The sequence below is a fragment of the Eretmochelys imbricata genome, chromosome 10, assembly GCF_965152235.1.
Source record: "Eretmochelys imbricata isolate rEreImb1 chromosome 10, rEreImb1.hap1, whole genome shotgun sequence".
NCBI classification, from domain to species: Eukaryota; Metazoa; Chordata; order Testudines; family Cheloniidae; genus Eretmochelys; species Eretmochelys imbricata.
In genome coordinates this window covers 8609841-8636363 of record NC_135581.1, presented here as the reverse complement: position 1 = coordinate 8636363, position 26523 = coordinate 8609841, and the positions used below count along the sequence as shown (strand labels likewise).

The following is a 26523-nucleotide window of genomic DNA, read 5'->3' as shown; positions in this document are numbered from 1 at the left end:
AGCCTCCGCAAACCCAGGCTGTGGCTCTGCCTCAAGGCCCCACCCTTGTTCCACCTCTCCCACAAAGCCGGCAGGGGCTCGGCTCAGGCTGGCAGCCCAGAGCTCGGGGCGGCTAGTGGCCAGGAGCAGCTCGTGCTGCGGTGCAGGGCTCGGGACTATTCTGGCTCCAGTAGGCCCGGGTCAGGGCCTTGGGCAAGGGACTAGCCTCCCCAAACAGGGGTTGCACCTCCCACCTATGAAACAACCCCCAAATTTAAGTCAACATCAGCTGAACGCTCATCCCACAAGGCAACGGGAAACTCCCACAACATTCCCACTAGAGAAGGGCAACTTAGAAAGTGGGTGATTAGTCCCAGAGTTTCTATGCAGCTGTTCAAGGGCAGTGAGGGGGATCAGGCAGGAGTCCTATTCTCACAGCCTATTAAAAAAACAAAACAAAACCCTAGCCTCTTAGATCAGTGTTCTCATGAACTATCCCTGCCTTGGAACAGCTCAAGGGTTGGAAGGGAGTGAATCCTCCACCACTGACTAGAGTTAAATGAGTTTGCTCCTAACTTCCTCCAAAGCCTACTTTGTCCATCTTCTTTGTCAACTTGACCCCACCCCAAGGTACTTTTCAGAAGGATTCAGCGGATTAAGCTCCGTCCACTACTGTTTTTTTTCTTTTTTATTATTCATAGCGATGCTGGCTCACTCTGTTAAAAATGAATACGCTCCAGTGCCGTTTCCACACAGCGTCTGCAGTGCTAGGGAATGGAATGGGGCCTGCTTGACAGCTGATGCGGGTGGCCAGAGGGATACTACACCAGCCTCAATCCGATCCCAATTTCTGATCAGAGCAACTAAGTGCATGGAGGGGTGTCGGCGGCAGGTGTCTGATCTCAGAGCGTCTGGGGGATGCAGTGACCCAGTGGAAGTATTAAAGCCCCATTATTATACCTCCCTGCTCCTCCTTGCAGGAATTAACAGGTGTTTGGGTAGCTACAGAACTGAAACACAGATGCCCTTGGCTCTGGAGGACAGAATTTAGACTGCCTGCTCTTCCGGGCAGGGACTGTGCGATGTTGGTACAGCAGGGCCCCAGGCACTACTACAATACCAATCAACAGCCATGAGAACCCCTGCTAGCTGGTGTCGGGCCACACACTGAACTATTTAACCTCTGTCCTCCGCAAAGTAGCTTAAAATTCCATTCTGCCAGGCCAGGGCAGGGTTGGGACTCTGGTTACTGAGCATGACTAACAGCAGCAGCAGCTAGCTCTGCTAGCCTATCTTATCTACAGCTTGTTAGCCATAGTTTTCAGAGCGCTTTCCGCAGCTCAGTGTCACTATCCCCATTGCACAGGTGGGGAAACCGAGGCACGGAGTGGCAAAGTGATTTGCCCATAGTCCCTCAGCAGCCCAGGAACAGAACAGAGGTCTCCTGCATCCCACTTTAGTGTTCTATCCATTAGGCAACACCGCTTATACCAGTACCTCTACAAACTGCGTACACCGCTGTTGCCCTGACCTTCCCCATTTGTTGCCTGGCTGTGTTGTCATGTGTTAAACTAAGACTGCAATCTCTGGGGCAGGAGCTGTCTTTTTATGTCTGTACAGCGCCTAGCACCATGGGGCCCGGCTCCAACCGGAGGGGGCATTCCTGTAATACACTTCATTTGTTTCAATACCAACTCCAACACTGAAAATAGACAACTGTTTGGGGCAGCTAGAATGAGCAAGTATTGATGTTCCAAGAAAAGCTCTTGAGAAGCTGGTTTGGGGGCTTATTTTATTGAAAACAATGACCAAGTTAATGGTTACAGACCATTCTCGTAAGCACAAGGTGAGAGGGCCTTCTCTCATGGCAACAATTCTCTCTCTCCAAGCTCAGCTGGGTTCCAACCAGTTACTTGGAGTTCTTCCACCAATCCACGGAGGGAAAGCAACAGAGCCAGAAGAATAAAGGCCTTGGAGCGGAAGAAAACAAGGGCACATACCAGAACGGTAAAGCTGAAATAAAATTTAACTAGCCCAGAGCGAGATTTACTCCCGGTGCAGGCAGTGAGAACAATACCTTGGCATCACGTCAGTCACAGGGTGCGAGATTTGCTCCCCAGATGGGATTTCCCCATACACAGGCAAAAGGAAAGTCCTTCCCAGGCCATCAGGAGTACAGCTGGAATCCAACCAGAGCCAGGGCTTTATCAGGCAAGGTGAAAGGCATCCAAAACCCACGCAGTAAACGATAACCAATCCCCAAAACACCCAAGGGGGAAATAAAGGAGGGAAAAGAGCTCAAAGTCAAAATAAAACAATCCCAACTAACCAACAAGGAAAAATACAATCGTACAGCTTAGCAGCAAAGCTGCCGTCCCAAGCCTGTAGAGTTGCACCTACAGGTCTCATGAGAGTTCCAGGTGGTTTGCAGAGTGGGTGAGAGGAAGGAGCAGCTGAAAGCGTTAAATCACTTTCTTACAACAGGTAAATCTAAAAAGGTACTTTGAACCATAGAACAGAGCAGGGCTTAGCCATCTCCAGTCAATAAACAGCGCTGGTTGTGGAAGGCATGGTCTAAAATGGGACATTAGCCAGAATAGCTATTGCAGAATAAGCTATTCTGCAATAAAACCACCACTGTGGACACTATTCCAGTGCAGTCCACTTATCCTGGAATAACTGCTCTGCTCTGGAAGTGCACTAATTGTGATGAAATACAAGTGACTCATTCCAGTATAGAGTCTCCACAACGGGAGCTACTCCGGTCAATTTCCCCTTGTAGAGAAGCCCTTAGATTGACTATGCAGCAGAACAACAAGAGCCATGAACTTAGGGGACCTGATTTATAAAGGGGCAGAGCACAAGTTAATGGAGCCGCACCCTGAAAGCCAGATCTCCCACGTACAAAGTTCCAAGAGGTGTCTTTAAAGAGGTTTGGTTAAAAAGATGCATTTTTATCAACAAAACCCAAACTACCCCACAATTTTTACGCCTTGTTGTGACCCATCCCGGCCACCCCAAATGTAACCAGAAAGTTGCTTGCATTCACCAACCCACTAGCCACATATACATTTGTATGTTCATCAGTGATTTAAAAATATATATATATATATATACACACACACACACACAAATATGTATTAGAAAGGAAAAAAAAATCAGAAAACTCATTCCATTTTAAAAACATCATCCACATATGGCATGTGCATTCTGTGATCACATACAGCAGAAGTCAGATAACTCCTCCATTCCCTGGCCCATTCAAAGGCCTCTATGGCTGCGGGAGGGGGGACCCATCTGGTTTTCACAGTGGATTTGTTAAGGAAGGGGGAGGCCCCCTCCTCCCACAAGGAAAGGGTTTAATTTATAGCTAGTTCAATTAAAACTAGGAAATGAGTTACAAAGTCCATTATATATACACATCAAATGTACAATTACCAGCACCACCTCGACACATCATTGGCTTTACATAGATTTTTTTTTTTTTTTTTTTTTGGTGAACACGGTACCGAATAGGCATTAAAGCAACCTCAGAAATGAACAAGAGTCACAGTGCTGGGTCAGTTCTTGAGCTCCGGGTGGGAGGGCCCAGCCACAGGGGGCAGAGGGGAAGGGGGAGAAGTCATAGCCTCTATGAACATCTGAAACATCGCTGAGGGTGGGATTTCGGCACCTAACTCACTGACTACCAATGGGAGCTGGCCGCCTAACTGCCTAGCCAATCTCAGCCCGGTTTACTGGGGCGGGGAAGGGCTGCACATGGAATCCTCTCCCCAAATGCCATGGGCCTGTGTCTGTTTGGACAGGGGTCCACTGGCCGGTGTGAGTGGGGAAGTGGTCCGAGGCGGGAATGCGGCTGCCCAGGGAGCGTGGTGCAGGAGCTTAGAACAAGCTGGGACCGTTTGAACAGGCTTTTGAGGGGGAACAGGGGGGTCTACTGTAACAGTCTAGGGAGACCTGACCCGTTTGTGGATTTGCCTCAAGAGGGCTCTGGGAAGGGAGGGGCACCTCAGCTGTGGAGCGGCCTTGGACAGCCGCGCGCTTCTGATCCTGGAGCCACGACACCCCCCGCCACCTCTTCCACAAGCAGCAGCAAACTGCAGCTGTGCCCAGATTTCCACAGACCCCTTTCTGAACAGAGCCCTGTGGGATCCCCGCAGCGAGGGTACCGGGCGGGGAGAGCAGGGCTTGAGGGAAGGCAGAACAAGACTGAACTCTGATGGAGGCAGCCTGTGCACCCTCAGGCCCCCAGTGGCTCAGGAAGAGACACCCTCCCACCCCTTCCCCAGGCCTCGGAGAGGTGGGGACAGGAGACTAGAGAGTGCCAGAAGAATCTCTTGACTCTGCTGCATAATGGAGGGAGCGAGTGCAAATATTCTCTGGACCCTTCACTGCCGCACCAGAATGGTATTGGGGGAGGGCTATTTCACACTCCCCCTGCCCCATCCTCAGGCATAGCAGATTCCTCAGCTCAGATACACAGGAGTCTGGTTCCCCTGACACAACTGAGGAGGAATGTCTGGCACCAGCAGGTCATCTCCCGAGCCCCCTCCATCCCATGGGTTAGTCAGTAACAGCACTGACTACTGTGTGTGTCAATTTCCACAAGGTCCTTCCTGTGTAACTTTCAGCATACAGGTGATAAAAACCAGAGTGCCCCCGCGCCCAGCTGGCTTGGAGACGCACACAGGCTGGGGAGATGCAATTTGTGCAAACCACTGTGAACATGAGTCCGCATCCTCTCTTGTGCAGGGAAGCCAGGGCATTGGGTTGAAGTGACTGTACGTGGCAGCGAGTCTGGTGAGTTAAGCGTCTTCCCCAAGGATCTCTGTCACAAAGGAGACCATGTCGGTCTCTTTGGCGTTGTGCAAGGTGAAGAAAGGATGTTCCTGCCAACAAGAACCAGGACGGAGTCAGCTTGAGCATGAGGAAGGACAAACACTGAACACAATTGTGGCAGCAGTCACAAAGTCAGCAATACATTGTGGTGGCCCCCCTGCCCCTCTCCCCCCCCCGGCAAATACAACAAGAATGCCCAAGGCTGGTACATTGATCCTTTTAGACAGCAGGTCTGAGGCCCTGGGCTGAATCTCAGAGGACACTGAGCTGAACAGATTCGTTGCACACTTTGTGACCTCTGCTTTCAAAGTACATACAAAATTCTAGGACAAAAGTCAGACATCGGGGACAACTCAACCACACAGCATCACAGGTGGCAGAAACCAGTGTAACCAGCTGATGGGCGTGTGTTACAGGTCCTCCTCTGTGCTGGTCAGCAGATTATCTGGGTTCTTACAGCCCCAACTAGGGAGCCCTCGTTCACTAGTTCAAGCTATAGCAGCTCATGCTTTTAGCTCTGGAGGTCCCCAGTTCAACCACAGGTGTGTCAGCCACGATAGCAGCTGTCACACCAACAGCTGAGATTGGTCCAAGCCAGCCAGCAGCAGAGGTGATGGGAGACGGTGGTGAAGGGATGGAAGTCTGAATACCCATGATGCACCTGGCTGGCAGACACCTCAATATGCCTGTTTCATCCGCACCTGTTCCATGTCACTGACTTGGGACTCAGCAAAAGAGTTCAAAGTGTACAGATAGCCCGGAGTCTAAACTAAGCTGTGTAGCATGTTGTACCACTGGTCTAACACTTACTGACTATTCATTTAGCTTTAGTTACAGGCCAAGATTTTGTGAGATCAAAAAATAAAAATCCATGCTCACCATAAGTTCTAAATAGTTCATTCGTTCTGCAGGGTTCTTCCTTAAGCTGGAATAGGGGGAAAGAAAAAAAAAAAAAATGTCCATGACACAGTGGCTTAATCTTTGCTGTCCATTGACTAAATAGGATGGGACAGGAGAGGGAGATCACTAGCCAGCATCCCCTTCTTTCTATTAGGCTACTACCAGTTCTTAACTCCCCTTGGTTACACACGTATTGGCTTTGAACCTAAGAGCCTAGCAAATCAATTAAGCAGGCAAACAGGAAAGCACTGTCAGACAGCAAACACGTTCCTGGCCTGGCAAATCAGTCACATGAAAACCTCACCCTTCACCTTGTACAGCCAGAACACGTGCAAGCTATGCCCAATATAAGAGGGTCTGGGTACCACCCAACAGGACAGATGCTGCATGCCAATACCTATGCCAGAATCACAGGCCCAGCTACAGCCCAGTTAAGAGCTGAAGGCTACTGCGGTGCAGATTCTAGGTGCGCTTAAAAAGTTGCGCGAAGCCCAGCATAGCTGAGATGTGCTTTATCCTCTGAAAGTCACAATGAACCTTCACCTAATTCTAAGTGGCAGCCAAAGGCAGCGTCAGGCAGCAGATGCATCAGGATGCTGCAACTGGGTTGAGTTTCTGCAGCTGAACAAGTCATCACCGAAATTCCAACAGGGTGAACCGTACAGAGCAGAAGAGCAATCTGTTCCTTTTCAGCCGGCCCAGGCAAAACCAAATGGATCTGTGGAGCGTTTGTGGCACGGATTGCAGGACAGTGGTGATTTGGGACGAGGGGACAGGAAAGACTTACGGGAGTCCCGAGGCAGAGTAAAGGTAAGTTTTGTGCTTTGATACGGGAGACCAGCACTCAGCATCGGGAAGCCTCCGTAGACTCAGACAGGAGACTGATGGGGTTCAGTTCAGACACTCACCACTGTGCTGTGAAGTCCACAAACTCCTTTGAGAAGCGATCAGCAGGGAGCTGGGGCGAAGGCTCCTCTACTACTTGCTTGAGTTGCTGGAAGGGGGTGCCCCAGGACTCGTAGGGGAAACGGAGAATTGCCATCTCAATCTAGGAGGGGAAGGGAGGGAAAAGAAGAAAAAAAAAAGACAGCCATGAGGAATTGGCTATACTGCATGTCCATGTCCTCAGACTGCTCCGCAGCATCATAGTACTTAGATAGTTCTCTGGGGTAGGGACTGTCTTTGTGTTTCTGCTAGCACAAGGGGTCCTGGGCCATGACTTCGGTTCCTAGACACTACAGCAATACAGTATACCAGCTTCAGGCCAACAGCCCCAAGTGTACACGGGCACTAGCAGTTGATAGTTGATACTGTTTCGGTGAAAAAATGGTGACATTTTTAAATGAACTTTTTGACCAAAATGAAAGTTTCCTGCCAAAACTTTCCTGTTTTTCATTAAAAAATTAAACCAGAAGCTAAAGTGCTTTTCCACAACTCCAATTCTTTTTCCAGATTTTGGCTTCTCACCCACATATATTATATGTTCTCCGAGGAAATTCTGAAAACGGGATTTATTTATTTTTTTTAAAAGGTTCTCCATGAAAAATGAGGCAGTTCTGAGCTGCTTTGCAGCTGGCCGCTTCGGTATTACTCAGCCCATTTTCAACATGTCCATCACGTGGCATTTGGGCATCTGAAGATTCCTAACACCCTCCTGAGTTTACACTAACCCCCACCGGGAATATTACTACACAAAAAGACACGCCCATGGAATAGGAAAGCCAATGGAAGAGAATTAGTTAGCAGAGAATCGGCTATTCCAGTTTGGACCATGAATCCACCAAACCTGCTATCTTTACTCTATCAGCAGCCTTTGCTACATGTTTCAGAGGCAGGCAAAATCCTACCAGGCACCCAGAGGCATCATGTAATGCCACATAGAGAAAGGATATTTATTTGGTGATCGGCTCATGCCCAGAATCAGGAGATTCAACCACCTCTACCCTGGCCTGCATAATTTCCAGTGTTCTCGGTCAAAGTCAGGCTGCCTAGTCAAACCCAACAAAAATCTCCAGCCTCCTGCACATTCCAGAGGCTTCTTTTCTTTTAAGTCTGATGGTAACTTGGAGCTCGTGCAATGGAAGCAAAACAAGAACAAGGATTGATCCCGCTCCAAGTACGGCCTACATACTTGCTGACTGCCCTCCAGCTCTTTTTTCAGACCTAAACACTCAGCCTTCCTTTTCTCCTTTTGATTGCAAGTTCTCCCACATCTCTAGACAGCTTCGCTGCCCTTCCTCTGGGTCCACAGCCGCAGCTGTATCTTTAAGGTACATCACCACGAACCCTGTCTCGGTAGCTAAGCTCAGTTAGGGGGCTCATGCGGTTGGCTCCTAAAGGAGAACTCTGCGGGCCAGTGGCAGAGCAAGCTCTGGAAGGGTTTGGAATGCATAGAAGCCAGAGTCTAGCCAGCTTCATGGCCCGATGCAAGCTGTGCTAAGTTTAGCTTCTGCTGTTTATGTCCTTAACCACTACAATGAGAGTTGCCCTGTAAAAATTCTCTATAGTGCTGCGAGGGATGGCACCGTGTTACAAAGGATTCGTTCCTGCCCTCAGACAGGCACTGTTACCTGCTGGAAGAGTCACTGACTGCCTGGCACAGGCCAGGATGGGAGGGCAGGAAGGAGCCCTCAATGAGCTCTGACACCCCGCAGGGACACTGGGCACACAATGCAGCAGCCCCAAGAGGCTTTGGTCTCATGATTGGTGACCAGTCTGGATTCGGATTCCTGCTGCCAGAAAACTCTGTGCAACCCACCCACGAAAAGATCCTATTTGGTACTAGCCAACAGTCCTGAATACATGCTGGCCCCTAGGTTACAAAAACAGGAAGCCAGCCCAGAGGAAGACATTAGTAAGAATCACACAGGCTGGGGCAAAAACCAGTGGCCTGCTGGCAACATTTCAGTGGAGCCCTCTCTCTGGCTTTTACATAAGCCGATAGATTTCCTCATTCACACAATTGCTCATTGCACGGCTTCCTGCATTTTGGGAGGAAAACTGAAGCATGATCACATTTCCAGGCTGCTGCGCAGGTGTCCGATCAGCTCAGCTCCAGACTGAATGCAAATTCGAACAGGCAAGTGTTGGAGGTTGCTTTTGTGGGGTGGTGGGAGGGACGGGATGATGGGACAGGGACGGACGACATTTGCCAAGGCAGTCCTTTGCCGCATGCACAAACCAACTTCATGAATCTCACAGTTAAAAGCATGGGGGAAATCCTTTAAAAAACAAAAAACAAAAAACAAACACACACTACCCCCTCAGCCTCTCCATCTCTTGGAAGGGGAGAAAACATTTCCCAGGCTTTAAATTCTTTGAGCCACGAACCGCGATTTCCTTCGTCCATTGGTGCCAGAAGGCTTTAGATGCTCACTGAAACAGCAGTTTCTTACGCTTGGTAGATAAGCTACCCTAAGCCACCACTACTCCAAATCAGATTTATAACGAGAGAGCAGCATGGCTGGCTTGAAACATTCCCTGTGTCCACGCATCATGAGAGTTGTGTGTTCCTCACCCTCCCCAGCTAGAGGTCTTGAGATGGGTGCAACTCACTTCTTGCAACACCCAGATCCCCAAAGCTCTGCTTTCTGTAACTGGTTGGGCTGGCCCTCCTTCCTCCCATCTCTCTGGGCAGTGACATATCCCACATCGCATTGACCCACCTGTTACTCTGTGTGCATGTTCTCTGGGCACTATGGCATGACTGACCCAGATACTCCCAGAATGCACTGCTACACAGGTCAGGCACATGGTACAAACAGCTGGGTTGGCAGAACAGTCGCTCCTTGGGTACAAGCTGAACCACATTCCTTGTGCCCAGCTACGGAGACCATGCCCCCAACTAGCACACGAGGGAACTGGAGGGTGGACAGGGCCGTGAATGTGGTGTTAAAAGCCTGGAATCCTGGCTTCCCACAAGAGGCACCAGCACCCTCTTCATCAACAGAGCCAGCCTGGACCCAGCACCCCTGGGAGCCCACAGCCCAGCCTGCCATTTTCATTTGCCTGCCAAGGGATTTAAGCCCCTCTGGAGTGGAGGGGGGCTCAGAGCTAACCTGATACTGCCCAACGTACTTGTGAAAACCACAGCCCCAGGCAGCAAAACATCTGTACTGGGGAATGCAAGGAGAAGTCTGTTGAGGGCCAAACCCCGAGGCCCTTACTGTGTCTTCATGCAGTCCTGCTCCCATAGACGTGAACAGGAACTGGCCTTAGGATTTGGCTTCTACTGGAAGATATCCTCCTGGGGTAGCAGTTTCCAAACCACTTTAAGCATGACCAGGCTACAAGCTGGAGGTAGGCCCTCCCCAGCGTGGTCATACAGACCACAGAGCGCGAGCACCATTACCATTGTGATTCCAAGACTCCACACATCAGACTTCACGTTGTAGCCCTTCTGGTTCAGTTCCGGGTTTATTCTCTCAGGCTGTAATGACAAGATGGAAGATGCATTCAACTCAATCTCATTTGCTCAACGTAGAAGACAGACAGACACCTACCAGCATATATTCTGGACTACGAAACCCAGCCTAGGTGGGCTCCCCATGGGCTGATGTTAGGGTATAGGCTCCCCCGAGAAAAGTTACCTCTAAACAAGACTGATCAAAGCAATGTCTTGATCAGCCTTACCCACATTAATTTTGTTCTTCTTTCCCCACATTCCAACTCCCAGAAATGGCTTCAACTGCAATTGCCAATATCATCAGTTATGGTGGCCCTCCTGGTGCGAGGCACTGTGCATCCATCTGAGAAAAGGACAGTTCCTGCCCCCAAGGAATGTACAGTCCGCACATATAACAAGACAGCAACAGGTGGGTAACGCTGGGCGGGGTGCTGGGAGGACAAGGCAAGCAGTGAAACAATCCTGATTAGCTCAGTAAGTAGAAATGTCAGCACACTGTCTAGCCAATGAGGAGGCAGCCAGCCAACAGGCGTCTTCTGCCAACGGCCAGGCTAGTAAGACGATTCCCTGTGCTATTTTGAGGATAGAAGATGGCAGGGGAGCAGCCTGGGTTACAGAGACAACGCTTGGTGCCCAGTCCAACAAAGCCCATGCTTAACTACACGGGTAACCCCGCTGACTCAATTAATCAGATGTGCAGTGACTTGAGTGGGGCCCATTACATGCTTCAAGTTAAACCAAGTGCTTTGCTGAATCGGGGCCCCCAGAGAACATTCTGTGAGCGGTTCAATTTCAGGGCAGGCCAAGGGGAGTGGGCAGGTGGTTTGTTTTCATTCTGTTCCTACTTAAAATTAGGAGCTGGGGAGGGGACAGAGCCACCCACAGCTGATCCAAGGCAGAATGCAGGCTCAAAATGACAGACCAGATTACACATCCACACACACTTACAGCCATGTAGGGTTTACAGCCAGCATCCATGGTCTTAGCAACGGAGTCCACCAAGTAGCCACTGATTCCAAAGTCACACATTTTCACGTGCCCCTCCTTGTTAATGAGAACGTTGGAAGGCTTCACATCTAACAGGATTACAGAGAGGGAGCGGATTACATCTTCCATTTAGAAAGCACAAAAGAAGTGGGCTACAGAATTAAGGAGGCTTAAAACCAGGAAGTCAATGTTCCTGTCTGGCAGAGACTTTGCAGGGAATCCTGGCTGACTCAAGAGAGAGAGGATAAGCCAAAGGAAACAAGATCAGAAGTCAAAAGCCCCACTGATCCTAGATTTTAATATTATACGCTCTTATTTTTAGTATACTTTGCACTTCTATAGCACCTTATACCCCAGGATGAGCTAAGCCTCTACCTCAAGGGTGGCCAATCTGAGCCTGAAAAGGAACCAGAATTTACCAATGTACATTGCCAAAGAGCCACAGTAATACGTCAGCAGCCCCCACATCAGCTCCTCCCCACCCCCGACTCCCAGCACGTCCCGCCCACTGGCAGCCCCACCCAATCAGCACCTCCCACTCCCTCCCCACACCTCCTGATCAGCTGTTTCGTGGCATGCAGGAGGCTCTGGGCGGGAGAGAGAGGAGCAAGGGCAGTGCAGGCTCATGAGAGGGCGCGGGAAGGGGTGGAGTGGGGGCAGGGCCTGTGGCAGAGCCAGGGGTTGAGCAGCGAGCACCCCCTGGCACGCTGGGAAGTTGGCGCTTGTCGCTCCAGCCCCGGAGTCGGTGCCAACACAAGGAGCCGCATAGTAACGTCTGAAGAGCCGCATCCGGCTCTGGAGCCACAGGTTGGCCACCCCTGCTCTACCTCCTTAGGCGACAGACAGATCTCTTCTGATGCAGAACCTGAAGCGCAGACAGAATAAGTGACTTGCCCAAGGTTATGCCTCTGCTATAGCAGAGCAAGGAAGAGGACCTAAGTCTCCTGACTTCCAGTCCCTGAGTTTTAGCCATGAGTTTATCCTTCAGCCCCCGGCCAGCTGCAAGGAATCTGAGGGAATTTTTCTAACAGTCTGCAATTTATGCTCATTCTTCAGGAGCTGAAGTTGTGAGTGGGAAGTATGTGGAAATAAAATTGTTACACATTCGAGCTGGAAAGGGGAAAAGGCCCAGAATCATGTGGTGGGTTAAAAATAAGGCTACATTTTAGTCATGGGCATTTTGAGTAAAAGTCATGGACAGGTCACGGGCAGTAAACAAAAATTCACAGCTTGTGACCTGACTATGACTTACTATATACCCCTAACTAAAACTTGGGCCGGGTGCTCTGGGAGGGCAATCTGGGAGCACCATGGGTGCTGGAGGTGGGGGGTGACCCGGCACCCCTGCTGGTGCCGGGGGGGTTGGGGGGGGGGCAGCAGCACAGGCCCAGGACCCCTACTGGTGCTGGAGGGGGGAGCGCGGGCGGGGGCATGTGACCCAGGATCCCTGCTGGTGCTGGGGGCTCGAGCAGCCCCTGAGCCAGCACCAGCCATTGCAGAAGTCACGGAGGTCACAGAATCTGTGTCTTCCGTGACAGACAAGCAGCCTTACTTATAAGGAACAACTTCAATGTGTCATGGGTGCAAAACATCCCTTAGGGTCAGGCCCGTAGGTTTGAAGCTTGTCTCAGAATTCTAAGCACCTTCTGCAAAATGAATCCAGGAGCCAGCCACACCCAGCATCCTACAGGATTTGAGCCCTTCTAAAATGGATTCCAAGGAGAGAGAATCATGCAGGCATGTCATTCTAGTCACCCAGCACTTACCTCTGTGAATCACTGACAGTTTACTGTGCAAATGCTCCAGTGCTCGCACAATCTAGAGATCAGAAGAGAAAGAACTTGTCAGACACACTGAACCTCACAGAGTAAGCCTTTCCCAGCAACACCGCCACCAGCTTCTAAACGAGTATGTGTTTGAACAGGTGGCGTGTGCCATTAGCTTCAGGGCAACAGAGCCGGCAACGCGTGGTCTCTTTGCATTCACACATAAATGTCACAATGCTTAGGACCTGTGCAGCATGCCCCAGGGCCAAGCCCTGGGGCAGTGCAAGCTTCCAGAACCGAAGGTGGGGTCGGTAGGGGGATGGTACCGAAGGACACCACCCAGCATTCTCCAATCAAAAGCCAGCCACTCACAGACACAGCGATCTTCCCGAGGATATCCTCAGGGATCGTCTTCTTCTTTTCCAGCACCTTCTTATAGAATTTATCCAGAGAGGTGTCCATCAGCTCCATGCAGATCCACACATCGCCCTAATGAGGAGAGAAGCCGTTCACGAGGAAGAGGAGGAGGAGGAATTTCCTTGCACAGAATCACCCTGAGATCAAATGAAGGTGGCAGTCCCTGCCCTTTTGATGCAGGAAAACCTGTAAGCTGTTGCTGTAAGCATCAGCTCCTTCTGTATCCGAGCACAATATTTGCCTGCGGCATGGGCGGGATGAAGACATATGGGCCAAAGCTGCACTTAAGATACCGTCGCAAGTACTGTTTTAGGGCCTGCTCCAAAGTACAGTGATATGGCTGGAAAGATCCCCATTGATGCAATGAGCTTTGAATCAGAGCCTTAGTATGGAGGTGGGACAGTGGAGGAGAGAGAGACTACTCCCCCTCCTCACCCAGGCTCCTTGGCACTTGGTGGATGTAATATGGTGACCTAGGATCTACTCCTTCTGGAGAATTGACGGATCTGTGCCATGCTGGAGTCCAACCAGCCACTAACACAGCCCCTGCAGAATGGACAGGAGAGGCTGGATACGGGGTTCTTCAAGAAACCATTTCACCCCTGTACCATAAGCAGGTTAAGAACCGAGCTGCCAGAGCACACCAGATCTAATACTGCCCCCTTACCTCTCGGAAGAGGGCTCCATAGAAGGTGACTGTATAGAAGCAGTCTACTGTCCTCATGGAGATATCCAAGTCCATCAGTAACCTCTTCTGCTCTTGAGTGTTCACGGTCGCTCGGATTCTCTGAGACAGAAAAAAGCTGTTAGCCAACAGTTATGCTCTTGGGCCCACACATGACACCTCAGACCTCCCATTACGTTCTTGGAGCTTTAAAGGGCCTCATTGTTAGCCTAACCCTCACTAGGCCTCTCATCTTGCATCTGCAGTGCTGACGGACAGAATTTCACCCACCCCTTAGGTCATTTAGACGCATAGGTCCCAGATTTCCAGGTAGTGTACTTGGGTACCACTGAGGGATCTCCGCTACCATTGGTGGACTCTGTGCCAGCCCCTGAAGCATGCCAGCCCCTGAAGAGGCACTTAGATATACAAGTGGCCTACACAGCAGGTCCAGGTGACCGAGGGCATGAACTTCGAGGGCTGGGATGTCATGCACTGAGCATTGAAATGCTTCAGAGTGTCCTGTGCTGCAGGAGTAGCACTCCATTCCCTACAGGAAGGTGGGTTCTGCTCATGCTTTTCCACTCGCCTAGTCAGTGCCTCCCCAAATCCAGCCCCACCAATGGAATGCTGGAGTCACACACGGAACTAGGCAGGGTCTCATTCACATCCAGGTACCCAAGGAGACGGGGGCTCAATCCAACAGCCAGAGGAGTCACTCAGGTTCTCTCCATAAACTCCAACGGGCGCTGGACTGGGTTTCTAGAGGAGCTGCTCCCTGCTCTCTCGAGCCTCACGCTCCACTGCGGGAGACCCCAGTGTGCTGTTCTCACCTTGACAGCCATGATGGTGCCACTCTGCGCATGCCGTACTTTCTCCACCACTCCATAGGCTCCACGGCCCAGCTCCGAAATGGTCACCAAGTCATCGGCTTCCACTTCAAAGTTCTGTAGGAGAGAGGACACACCACCATCTACACCAGCACCGACAGGAGACAGACGAAACATGACTAAGAGCGGAGGAGCTACAATCCCTCCCCTCGCTGCCACACGTGAAAATGGACACCAACCACAGAACCAAGCCTTGACCTGAAGCGTCCACCCCAGACATTCACTTTGACGAGACCGTAACACACTGGTTTAGTTCAGTCATGACTCCTGCTAGAGGTGGCCCACAGCACCATAACAGCCTGCTGCCGATAGCTAGTGAAGTTACTTCTTTGGCTCATGTGATAGACCTATAATTTTGGTCCCAGGTTTCGTCCCCACTGACCGCTGTGTCTGTAAGTAGGTCAGACGAACAACTTCATTTTGCTCGGGCAAGGGCACAGGAGGCTAAGTAGCCCTCTTTTCATTTGTCCCACCCAAACTTTCCTACCAAATAAGAGGAGAAACACTGTGGAGCTTCCATTGGATATGCCCAACCATGCTGGAAACCCAGCACCATCCTGTTTAGTCCTGTTCCGTACCCATTGTCACTGCACAGAAGATGCTACCATGCAAAGGGAAGACTTGCTTAGGGCCAACAGCATCCAGTGGGCTGAAATGAAGTCTGAATTCAGGGCATCAGAGAGCCTTCTCCTACCAAACCCCTGTGAAGTTGGCTCCGTCCAAAGTTATTGAAACATATCCACATTTGACAATCTCCCAGCATAAATCCAGTCACACTAGGTGCTAGCTGCTATCCATGAAGTGGTGGCATAGACTGGGCTTTTGCGTGCACTGGCTGGGACACACTTCACCTAAAGCATTTCCTCCAGTTTAGACAGCATAGACTGGGCCAGCACTCCACGCTAGACAAGGACTAACCAGACTGCGTCTGCGATGTTACAATATTAACATGAGAGACTCAGGCGCCATTGCAAGCAGACGTGGCTGGGCGAGTGGTACATAACTTGCTACACAATGTACGCTAAAGACGGCAACTGCACCGCGCGCTGCTAGGTTACTGCCTTTGTAAAGTGATTTAAACAGGACAGCGAGCTGGGCTCAGTGAACCATCACCTTCCCTGCCTCAGCACCTCCACCAAGCGCTTCCGCACCGTGGTCTCACTAAGTGGCTTTGCTCAAGCATGTGAAATCAATTAAATACACACTGGCGCCACCCAGCCACCTCAGGTGAACTCCGCAGCTGCCCTGAGGCAGGGAGACACATACGAAGACATATGCTGGCTGTTACAGAAGCCCAGATACTGTATATTTTCCCAGCCCATGTCGGAGATAACGGCTAAGACGGGAAAGCAGGTTCCTTGCTGCCTTCCTCCCCAGGACCTGTTTGAAGCCCAATGCCCCACGACCACTTGGCAGTCAGAGACCAGCCACGGCAAACTGCCATTGCAGAAGGCAGCTAACGCTCTCGGTTTCTCCCCCCCGACACACACGCTTCTCCGTATCAGAATTACTGGTACAAGGATGTGTCTATAGTGGCTGCAGGGGCAGCAAACCTGAGCTGAACGCCGGGCCCGCTCTATCCTGCACCATCTTGCGTTCCACAGGAAATTCTGGGAAGCCATAGGTCAACTTTGGGTGCAGCTGTGACCTGAGCGTGACCGCCAGCAATCCTGGGAACTATGGAGCTCTATAAGCCTGCCCCATCCCCTGCTCCATTCTGCTTTGCAAACTTTTCAGACTCCGGCCAAGCAGCAAATGTGTTGCTACAGAAACACAATCAATAGACCTTTAGGGACCCTTATCAACGGGCATGCGCATTGCAGCTATCCAAGAGATCTTCCACTTTCTGCCACTTTAAACTGACATGTACCCAAGGACGCAGAAGGAATTTCATTCAGTACTGATCATGGACCTTCATTTTTCTAGTTGGGTGAACCGATGTGAGAGAGAAAATGTTGACTCTCCGGCCTTAAGACTTGCAGACGTTCCTTGTTTTAAAGGAACAATGCATTGTTATCGGCGTATAACCCCATATATTCAAGGCAAATGGGGAAAAGGGGCTTCTGCCTTATTTACACTTCTTAGGAAGAAAGGCCTGAAAGTTGACTCTTCCCTCACCTCCCCAAAAAAACATTAATAGTCATCTTGTTGTTGATACCTAAGGTTGCAATTGCTTGTCTACCCTAGGAGACTCTGGACAGCTGGAGAACTAGCAAGATGGTCAGGAATCAAAAGAAGATTGGAGATGGATAACAAGAGTACACAGTTATAATAATATGGATTAAAAAACCCTGAGATCTAGAAGGATCCAAACAGGTTTCAGGGCATAAACCAACCTCTAACTAATTGGGGTTAGGGACAGACTTCCCTGGGGGCAGGTTATCCCACCACTGCCTCCTGCACCTTCCTCTGAAACTACTGCTACTAGCTATTGTTGGATCCAAATTCCTGGACCAGATGGTCTGATCCAGTCTAGCAATTCCTGTAATGTCCCTCATACCAATGAAGTGAAAGCTGGTTAATCAAGGAAGCGATTTTAATTGAGAGTGTTTAGCTTTGTTGCATTTAACACCTAAAATAAAGCAACAACTCCACTCATCCCTTCTATCCTAGGCTGGGATAGCTTTCCGCACATCTGAGAGTCACTCAACAGAGCTTCCTTCAAAGAGATGAAGACTAGACTTGACATTCCTGATATTTCTAAGGGTTGAGATCTTTTTTTAAACACACACACCTTTCCAGCCATCTTTATAAATAGTGAGGAGCAGAAAGGGCTGACACCCCCTTCTGCTCTTTGCATCAACAAGTTTGTTACATTATGGCTCTTGCTACAAGGCAAATGAGAATTTAAATAGGGGAACATAGCTGGTGAAGTAGGACACTTGCATGGCTGCTGGCAATGGCAGAGTACTGTCTTCACCCACTCCAGGGCTCTCCTACTTTCCATCTAGATATTATATGGCCATCATCCCCTGGTACCGGTGCACCTCAAAACTGTGAATGGATTTTATCCTTGTAATGCCCCATTTAACAGACAGGGAACGGAAAGACCCAGGGTAGACTAAGTGACTTGCCCAAGGTCACACAGGGAGCTTGTGCCCATGCTGATCCCCAGTCTCTTGAGCCCAACCCACAGCTCCATCCGCTAGATTATCCTTCCTCTCCTATGTACTCATGAGCTACTCCCTCAAGATTTATTTGCGCACCCATTCAGAGTAACAAAGACCAATCGGTTCCTTGCCCCGAGAATTGTGCGAGGAAGCTGCAAGCACTCCGCCCAGCGAGCAGCAGCCCTCCCTTTGCACGACAAGATTGGAATGGCCCCTCGTTTTGCTTTGGTCTTCAGGAAATCAACTATTTACACAGGAGTCAAAGCTAAGCTGTGAGGAAGGGCGGGTAAGGTACGACATTTGTTGCACAAGGGGGACTCTGCTCCAGAAACAACGCCCGCAGGTTACACCCAGAGCGGAGGGGGAACAGGGCTGTGTGCTGAAGACAGGCGGCCAGTGCACATCTGGGCCTAAAGAGCCCTCTCTGCGTAGCCACTGGGCCATGTAATGGTCAAAAGGAGAACTCTGCCACACGGTGCCTTTTAACTCTCAACACCGTCCACTAAAGCCAGATGACTCTGGTCCCCATATGGTCCAGGAAGCAGGGGAGTTCCATGCCTGAGCTCAGCCGTAAGGCATGCACTGCCCAGCACAGGAAGACACCAGCCGCTTCCCCTGCAATACAGCACATCCTGGAAGGAGCTGGCTAGGGCAGGGGGCAGGTCAGCAAGCAGAGTTAGGCTGACCGGAGACCCATGCAAAATCACTACCCAAGGGGGCTGCCTCCCGTCGGTGCCAGCGGATGAAGCGTGCAGCAGCAGGCTCCCAGCTCCCAAGAGGGCATCTGTGCTGCCTCCAGAGCAGCCATTCAGTGAGCGCTCCAGTTTATTCTTTTATTCGGGCGTTTGCACGAACCACTTCCAAAAGCCAGCGACTCCTTCCCCCCAGCATTAAGAGCCGATGGAGTTCCCAGCACAGCGTTCTGCCAGGATCATCCTCCCCGCGGCTTGCCAGGGTCTGAGTTCCCACCCGCCAGGGTGCAGGGGGACTAATCCCCTCCTCGCTGCTGTGCCAATGCCCGGCAGGGCTGGTTTAGGGTTAGCGCAGGGGCCAGGGTACACATATTTATGGGTTGTGCAGACACAGTGGACTACGGCTGAGTTTTTCAGCCACAACTGCAGGTGCCTCAATGCTCCCTCCCTGCCCCATGCTGCTCCAGTCTGATGGGCAGGCAGCACAAACTCCGGGTCCTAGGGAGCCAAAGCAAGACTCCTGCACGCAAAGGGGAAGTCGAGGGTCTGTAGAGACGCTCATACCACAGCACAGCAGCCTGAGGGGAAAGAGGCCACATGCACCTGCCGGGGCAGGTGGGGGACATTTCTGGCCAGCCAGTTCTGTCACTTGTTTAATTAAAATGAGGTGGGCAAGCGGCCTGTATGCTGCACGCTCAGCAGCATCTAGTATCTCTCAAGGTAGGGAGGCAGCGTGTGGCTCTGCACTGGGACTGCTTGGAGAGCCACAGGGCAAGGGAACAGACCAGCAGGCAAAGAGTCCTTTCCCTGAGCTCCAGCCCCCTTAGAGCACCACACTGCCAGGCTGCTACAAAGCGTCTCTCCCACCCCCGCCCCCTCCTCCCTCAAACCATTAACCTGCGCAGTACCCACCGGCCACTCAAACAAAGGCAACTGGGCCATTTTGTGGGAATGAGCGCAGGCTCCTCCTCCCCCCCCCACCACCACACACAGAGGGCTGGAGATCCAGATCTTATCTGACTTGCCACCTGCCCAGGATGGAAGGTAAACAGTTAGTTATAGCTCTCCTCCAAGGCACTATTTTTAGCCCCACTGCAAACAGCCTGACCCAGCCCCAGGAGGGCCCGTAACCAGAGACTGAACGAGCAGAGACAACAGCTATTTCCAGCTGGTGTTTTCCATCAGAGCACGAGGCATCGCAGGGTAAATCCAAGGGAGGCACGGGAGGAAAGGCATGGCGTCACGGAAGGGTTATGGCACCGTGCAAGACCCAGGCATGGCTTCTCTTTAGAGACCTGCAACAAACAGCCCTGGAAATGAGCAACACAAGCGGGGCTGTGTTAGTGAGAGTGCATGGAGCTCACTCGGACGGACTGCAGCTCGGCACACTGGGAGGAAGGGTCCTTCACCTTCTGCCCTTTAGCTGCACAGCGCTTCGCACAGCCGGGTAAGCTCATTCCCTCACACATGGCTTCAGTGCAGTCCACTGGCAATGTGATCAGGCAGGCACTGAAGCAAGCCACGTGACTGCCACATTGCCCTGTAGCCACAGAGGGGATAAAGGCCCTGCTACTACTGCCAGGGGAGGGAGATTTCTGCTTGCTCAAGCAGCAGCCCAGGCTTGCGGTGTGGGGGCCAAGAGATCAGGGTTGTAATCCCAGCCCTGCAGGTGGGGGATTGTGTCTGGTCTCTGCAGCACGTGGATTTGTTCTAGAAGCACAATAGCTTTGCACACCCACCACAAGACTTTCTATCCTGCAGGATCCCAAAGTGATCTAACCAAGGGAGGCCAGGTCTATACAACAAACTTTGGTCGACACAAGTGACATCGGCATTCAGCCACCGCAGCTGGTAAATCGCTTGCGTCAATACAAAGCACAATGTCTCCTGGGAAATTTTTGCAACATGTTGTGTGATAAAAATGACTCACCCAGGGATCTTTGGAAGCTAAGGGTCAAGTTCCCAGCATGCAAATTTCTCCATCCCATAATGCTATCCATAGCCCATTAATTTTCATGTCTTTTTTTTTTTTTAAGTCCCTCAAACCCACATGGCTCATTTCGCTGTCCGCCATCTGGGATAGAAGCAGGGAACCCGCAGAGCCCTGCTCTATTCACATGAGCATTGCTGGGCTGGTGGCCTAAAGGAGACAGACTGGGGCTCAGAAGACCCAGTTCTGCCACAGATTTTCTGTGCGACCTTGAACAAGTCTCTTGTCTTCTCGGTCCCTCAGCATCTCCATGTAGAAAACAGAGACAATGCTGCCCTACCTCACAGGGTGCATTTTGAGACCCTGACACAGAAGGTGCCAGAGACCTATTCACTACACAGCCCTGGTAATGGCCCCCACCTCTGAGGTGGAGGGTGTCACTAGGCTGATAGTGGATGCACAGGACAGTGAGATGGGGGGAGGTATTTTGGGCAAGCCTCCGTCTCTTACAATAAGGGACCAGGGGATTCCCTCATGTCCATGCATAGAAGAAGAGAGCCTCTCTTCTTAAAGGTGCCATCTTGATGAGCCCCCACAGGTGGTGCACTGCAAGGAATGCAGCAGGCTGTCTGTCTCTGAAGAACAATGGGTTTTGTCAGCCTGGACTCAATTCCAGGCAACACGGCAGAAGAGCATAGGTTTTGCAGTCCTGGAGCACAGATCCTCACCCACCTCCCACTGGAATCACTGCTGGTCTTGTTCCTTTCTGTACTGCAGGGCCCACCCAGGGAGCCAAGGACTCTGAGCTGCATCATCCCATTGCTCACTCTCTCCGGCACCTACCATGAACTGGGTGGAGTTCTCTGGCCTGTGCCATGCAGGGGGTCAGGCTGGTAGATCGGAATGGTCCCTTCTGGCCTTAATAGATTAACTGTTAAGCAGAACTGGTGACAGTGTTTCAAATTTCACCAATTCCTCACCCCATCTCCACCCGCTCTACCATTTGGCCATTCATCTTTTAGACCCTGGTGCAGACACTCATCACTGAATGTGGGGAAGGTTTTGTGGACGGAAATATCAACCCATTGTAGTAACCCCACTGCAGGCAGCAGGAGTGCAGGTTGCCACCAGGTTGAGCTCAGCGTGCTTTGAAATTTAAGACTGCTTTTGTAGACATTTGACAATTCGTGAGACAGACAGACAAGAGGGGTCTGACGCACGTATGGGGTGGCGAAGTACAAGCAAGGACCAGAAGAAGGAAAAACCATTGAAACATACTTTGTCTCCAATCGTAATGAAGGTTCTGGAGTCCAAGTTCCTTGGTGGCCTGCACGGAAAAAAGAGAAGTTAGCAAGGAGATCAGTGACTGTGCACTATCTCACAGCAGGTCTCAAACCCATGAAGCACTTGCATTGCCCACACCCCCTGTCCTTAGGGTCCCGTTTACAAATACAGGCCTCTATCCTGCCAGCACTGGAGTACATACATAGCCTTCCTCACACACGGAGCCTCTGCTGCCTACTCGCATGATTCAAGCGATGCATGTGCTCCAGTGTTTGTTGGATCCGGGCCATAGTCAACCCGAAGGAGTCAAATACATCCACGCAATGGGCCAGTGGAGATTCTCTCACTTCAGGAGATCAGCCAGAGACACCGATTTATGACATTCAATGATTTCATGGTGGACTAGCCCAGCCAATCACATCATGACATCCACCGTCAACACAACACGACTGCCAAGTAGCATGAAAAACCCAGCTATAGAAGACAAAAGCTATTTCCTAGATGCGGCATTTTGTCTACTTAAGGGCCTGTTTCACTCACCTCTGACATGCAAGTAGGCCTAACATTTTAGTGGCATTCTGCTGCAATGAACACTATCTGGCTGATTTCTTTTTTTTTTTTTTTTTTTTTAAAGACAGTAACAGGTAAGGAACTATCTACCACCTTCAATTATCGTTAAAATAGATTTTAAAAACTAGGTTTACTTTCCATTGCTCACACGTGGTTACTTCCCCCCCTCGCTCCCACACCTACTTAGCTTGGAGAATAAGAACAGCCAGTTAGTTTACCCTCCAGGTTCTCGTGTGCTAGCATAACATTGCAATGTCTGCCTTCAAGGAATGGTTTCATTCCAAAGCAAAAGCTCTGCACTGCTCTCTAAGGTCATGGAAATATTTCTGTTACAATAGCTTAGGCCCCAAACCCAGGTTTTTCTGAGCGTCATGAAGTGTATCACATCCCCTTTACGAGGAGCCCTCTGGGAGGGAGGACAAGCACAGGCAGATAACTGTATGTTCACACATTAGGCTTTCCCCTTCGGAGACTTGCATTCAAATGTTGAAAGGAGCATAACTGAATGAGCCTGATGGTTCGCCAACTGGCGGCCTCTGCTAGGAGCAGCTTAGGAATAAACCAGGTGAGGTGCTGCAGGTCAGTACAGAGGGACAGGCAGGGCCTTGTACCAGTCTGCATGCTGCCAAACTCTGATCACTGCTGCGAATGGCTCTCCATCCCATGTGCAATAAGGAATGACTTCCACAGTAAACAGGAGAGAGACACATTCCAGTGAGCTGAGATACGAGTGGGCACTAAACACAAGCACCGGATTGTGGCAACAAAAAAACAAACAAGATATTCTGTGCCCTCCTTGTACCAAGGCATTAGAGTGTTAATGATTGAAAATAACACCGATGCAGCAAGATTCCAGTGGCCCGTTAAACAACATTTCCCAGCTCTGACACCCGCAGCTGGCTAACAGGTCACATGACGCTTCTAATCCTAACACACACAACACTGCAGAACACCAGTGAGATCAATGGCTTGCTGCGTGGATTGGTCAATGCCACCATGAGCCAGGTGCCTAGGCACTATTGCAATACAGAGAAAAAGGTTTAAAAATTAAGTTTACACTAAAAGAATAGAAATAAAAGAAAGCTGGATTTCTAAAATTGAAATGGAATATTCCTCTTGCGTTGACAAATCTTTAAATCTTTAGCCTGAAATCTCAAGGCAGACTTGCAGGAGCATGGGAAGTCAGCATTCAGCAGCAGCGACTTACGTTGGGTTCACGACAGGTTGCTTGATGGGGACACACGTTATTTTCAGATCCCGTTTTTTCTTGCCTTTCACTGAAAGAGAGAAGACACATCTGACAGCTACAGACACGTTTGCTCATTTCCCCTCCCCCACCCTCAAAGCATCTTCCTACCCTGCACAAAAAGACTGGCTACAGATAAGTTACCAAAAAGAAAAGGAGGACTTGTGGCACCTTAGAGACTAACAAATTTATCTGAGCATAAGCTTTCGTGAGCTACAGCTCACTGAATTTGTCCGATGAAGTGGGCTGTAGCTCACGAAAGCTTATGCTCAAATAAATTGGTTAGTCTCTAAGGTGCCACGAGTACTCCTTTTCTTTTTGCGAATACAGACTAATATGGCTGCTTCTCTGAAACCTGAGATAAGTTACCGTCCAGTTCCACAGCCACTTGAATCCCAGGGCTGGCTGGTTGCTTTCCACTATAGCTGGATCCAAGCAGAATCCAGCTGTAGTGGAAAGCAGCTCGGGGGTTCAGAAATGGTTCGAAGCCAGATATCAGAGCCCAGTCTTAACCTCTCTGTCCCAAATCGTTCGGTCCCTAAGGGAAACCTATCTACCTTGGGCTTCTCCACAGCTGCTCCTTAGTCTAATCTTTTGTTCCTCCTCTCCCGAATTGCTCTGGTGGTTTCCTCCTCCTACCTCTCGAGGACAGTCTATGTCACAGCAGAACGTAGCCAGCAAGAGACGCTGAAGAGCAAATTGGCAGGGAATGCTCTCTTCATGACTGTCCCATTACATACAAGCCTATGGAACAGGGCAACTCCAGCACAACTGGGCTTGGAAGGGCTTTAAAAACAGACAAGTGGTGCAAGGAATCAGATGCACCAGCCTTTCATTTCTGGGGAGACCAGAGGCTTGATTCTCTTCTGCCTTGCACCTTGTCATCAAAGTGGGTCAAGTGCTACTAGCTGTAAGTGATAACAGGGCAGGGGAGGATCAAGCCCTTGCCTTTAAATTTTGTGTCAGTCACAAGTGAAAACAGGCTGTGGGTCTCATCACAGCCATTAACAGACATTTGTCCACATCACAGAAGCCCAGGCTAGAACACCACTGTCCAAGGACAGCAGGACAAAGAGGGGCATGGCAAAGCACGTTGGCCGAACTGTGCACGATCACACCACTCTTACTTCCCTGATACACTTTTAATTACACAGATCAGCTTAAATAAATCATTTTGCTGGGCACCTACCTGGCTTGGATGGCTCTAAAGATCCTCTGGAATCTTAAAAAAAAAAGAAAAGAAAAGAAAGATTAGATCTGTTTTAATGGAGTTAGACCAAGCTTGGTACAAATCAAGCCTCTATGCTATTGGGTAACACAAAATTCATTCCAGCACCCAACACACATCTGAAAAGGAAAGGGGCCCTGTTTGCATTTTCCACAAAGGTAGGAGATGCTCACAAAATGGAGCTGAAGCAGAACTGGAGAGACTATCCTGCAATGAAGTTGTTCCACCAAATTCGGCAGAATGCATTAGGCATGGAAGCTTCAGCCTACAGCGGAGACTCTGCAAAAGATCATGTTCACTAAGCCGAGCTCTCCTCTTATTTTATGCGTCAACTGTGCTGGGTTGATAGGAGATCTTTTGGCCACATGAGGTCGCCGCACCATTAATGTTACATGACAGAAGCCCAGGCCACCAGATCTTAAAAGATTCACTCAGCACAAGAATATCGCTGATTTCATCCGGAAGGAGCTAGTAGGCAGCTGTGGAAAGGTTTAAAAACCGCGTTTTACAGACACCAACCTACCTCAGCATTATGAACGTACCAAAAGGAAGACTGCAGTTTGCTGCCAACCGCTCTTTTAGCGCATTGACCTAGAAGACACCTGAAGAGAGGGATGTTCTAGTGATCTGATCGCAGGAACTCTCCGGTTCTACTAGCAGCTAAGTGCCCTTGAGCAAGTCACAACCTCCCTATGAAGTGGGAATGGTACCAACCCACCTGCCTCATGGGGGCCTAGTCAAAGTGTGACCACGCCTCTGAACACAACAGAGGGGGAGCAGAGCTTACTTTAGATTGATATCTCAGAGTGGAGACAACAGGACATCAGTGCTGAGTGGTAGGAAGGCTGCTGTGCGTACAGGAGAGGAGAATTCCTGCAGTAGCATTCACAGACCCAGAGAGGCAGCAATTGCCACAGCCCTCTGCATCCTGATCAGACAGATGAGACGTACAAAATGTTCCCAACACAAACTGTTGCTGTGCATGTCGCCAGCCGGCACCAGATGCCCCTGACAATAAGAACTCCTGAAATACACTTCTCCTCTTCCCCTCCTCCAGCAAACCACAGCCTTGCTAATGGCTCAGAACATGGAAGGGGGGGGGGGGCAGCGTGGAAAAAGCAGATCTGAAGGTTTCTGCTAGGCTGCTGCAGAGGAGGCCGTGCTGGATTCCAGCCCCTGGCACCCTAGTCAAAGCTTAATAATGCCACCTGCTTTCATACCATGCTGTACGATGGGTCGGACCAAATGCCAGGAGGGAAACTTTATGCAGACCACCAGATCAGAGCTGCCACTGGATATCAGAGGCCCTTCCTCCACCACCCACTGCCTTTCATCTCCCCTGCTCCAGAGTTCAATTGAGCAGCAGCCTCCTTATGTCACAGGCAATCCCTGTGATCTGGCGAACGTACACAACAGTGCTGAGCTAGAGCTCTGGGCAAGCCATCCATCTTTGGTCACCCAATGGCCGACTGCCCTATGGCCCTCTGGCTGCCAGGGTTCACCACAGGAAGATTCACTGGCAGCAGCTACACCAGGAGTTGCCCCATAGGGCATGCTCGGTTAACGACCATTGGTTCTACTCCGTGCAATGGAGAGGTCAAGGCTCCCCCAGGGGT

At 50.5% G+C, this 26523-nt stretch overlaps 1 protein-coding gene across 1 annotated transcript in view; it reads right to left on the bottom strand.

Moving 5' to 3' along the window:
- Positions 1-3149: 3149 nt before the first annotated feature.
- MAP2K3 (mitogen-activated protein kinase kinase 3) overlaps positions 3150-26523 on the bottom strand; it is a 52234-nt gene continuing 28860 nt past the window's right edge. Inside the window, exons 2-13 of the mRNA XM_077828754.1 lie at positions 24869-24901; positions 23641-23710; positions 21858-21906; positions 14791-14904; positions 13961-14080; positions 13249-13365; positions 12877-12928; positions 11072-11199; positions 10070-10147; positions 6627-6766; positions 5698-5743; positions 3150-4868 (exon numbers count right to left, since the gene is read on the bottom strand). Of these exons, the coding sequence (XP_077684880.1) occupies positions 4785-4868; positions 5698-5743; positions 6627-6766; positions 10070-10147; positions 11072-11199; positions 12877-12928; positions 13249-13365; positions 13961-14080; positions 14791-14904; positions 21858-21906; positions 23641-23710; positions 24869-24901 (1031 nt within the window). The 3' untranslated portion in view covers positions 3150-4784. The remainder of the gene's footprint in view (positions 4869-5697; positions 5744-6626; positions 6767-10069; positions 10148-11071; positions 11200-12876; positions 12929-13248; positions 13366-13960; positions 14081-14790; positions 14905-21857; positions 21907-23640; positions 23711-24868; positions 24902-26523) is intronic.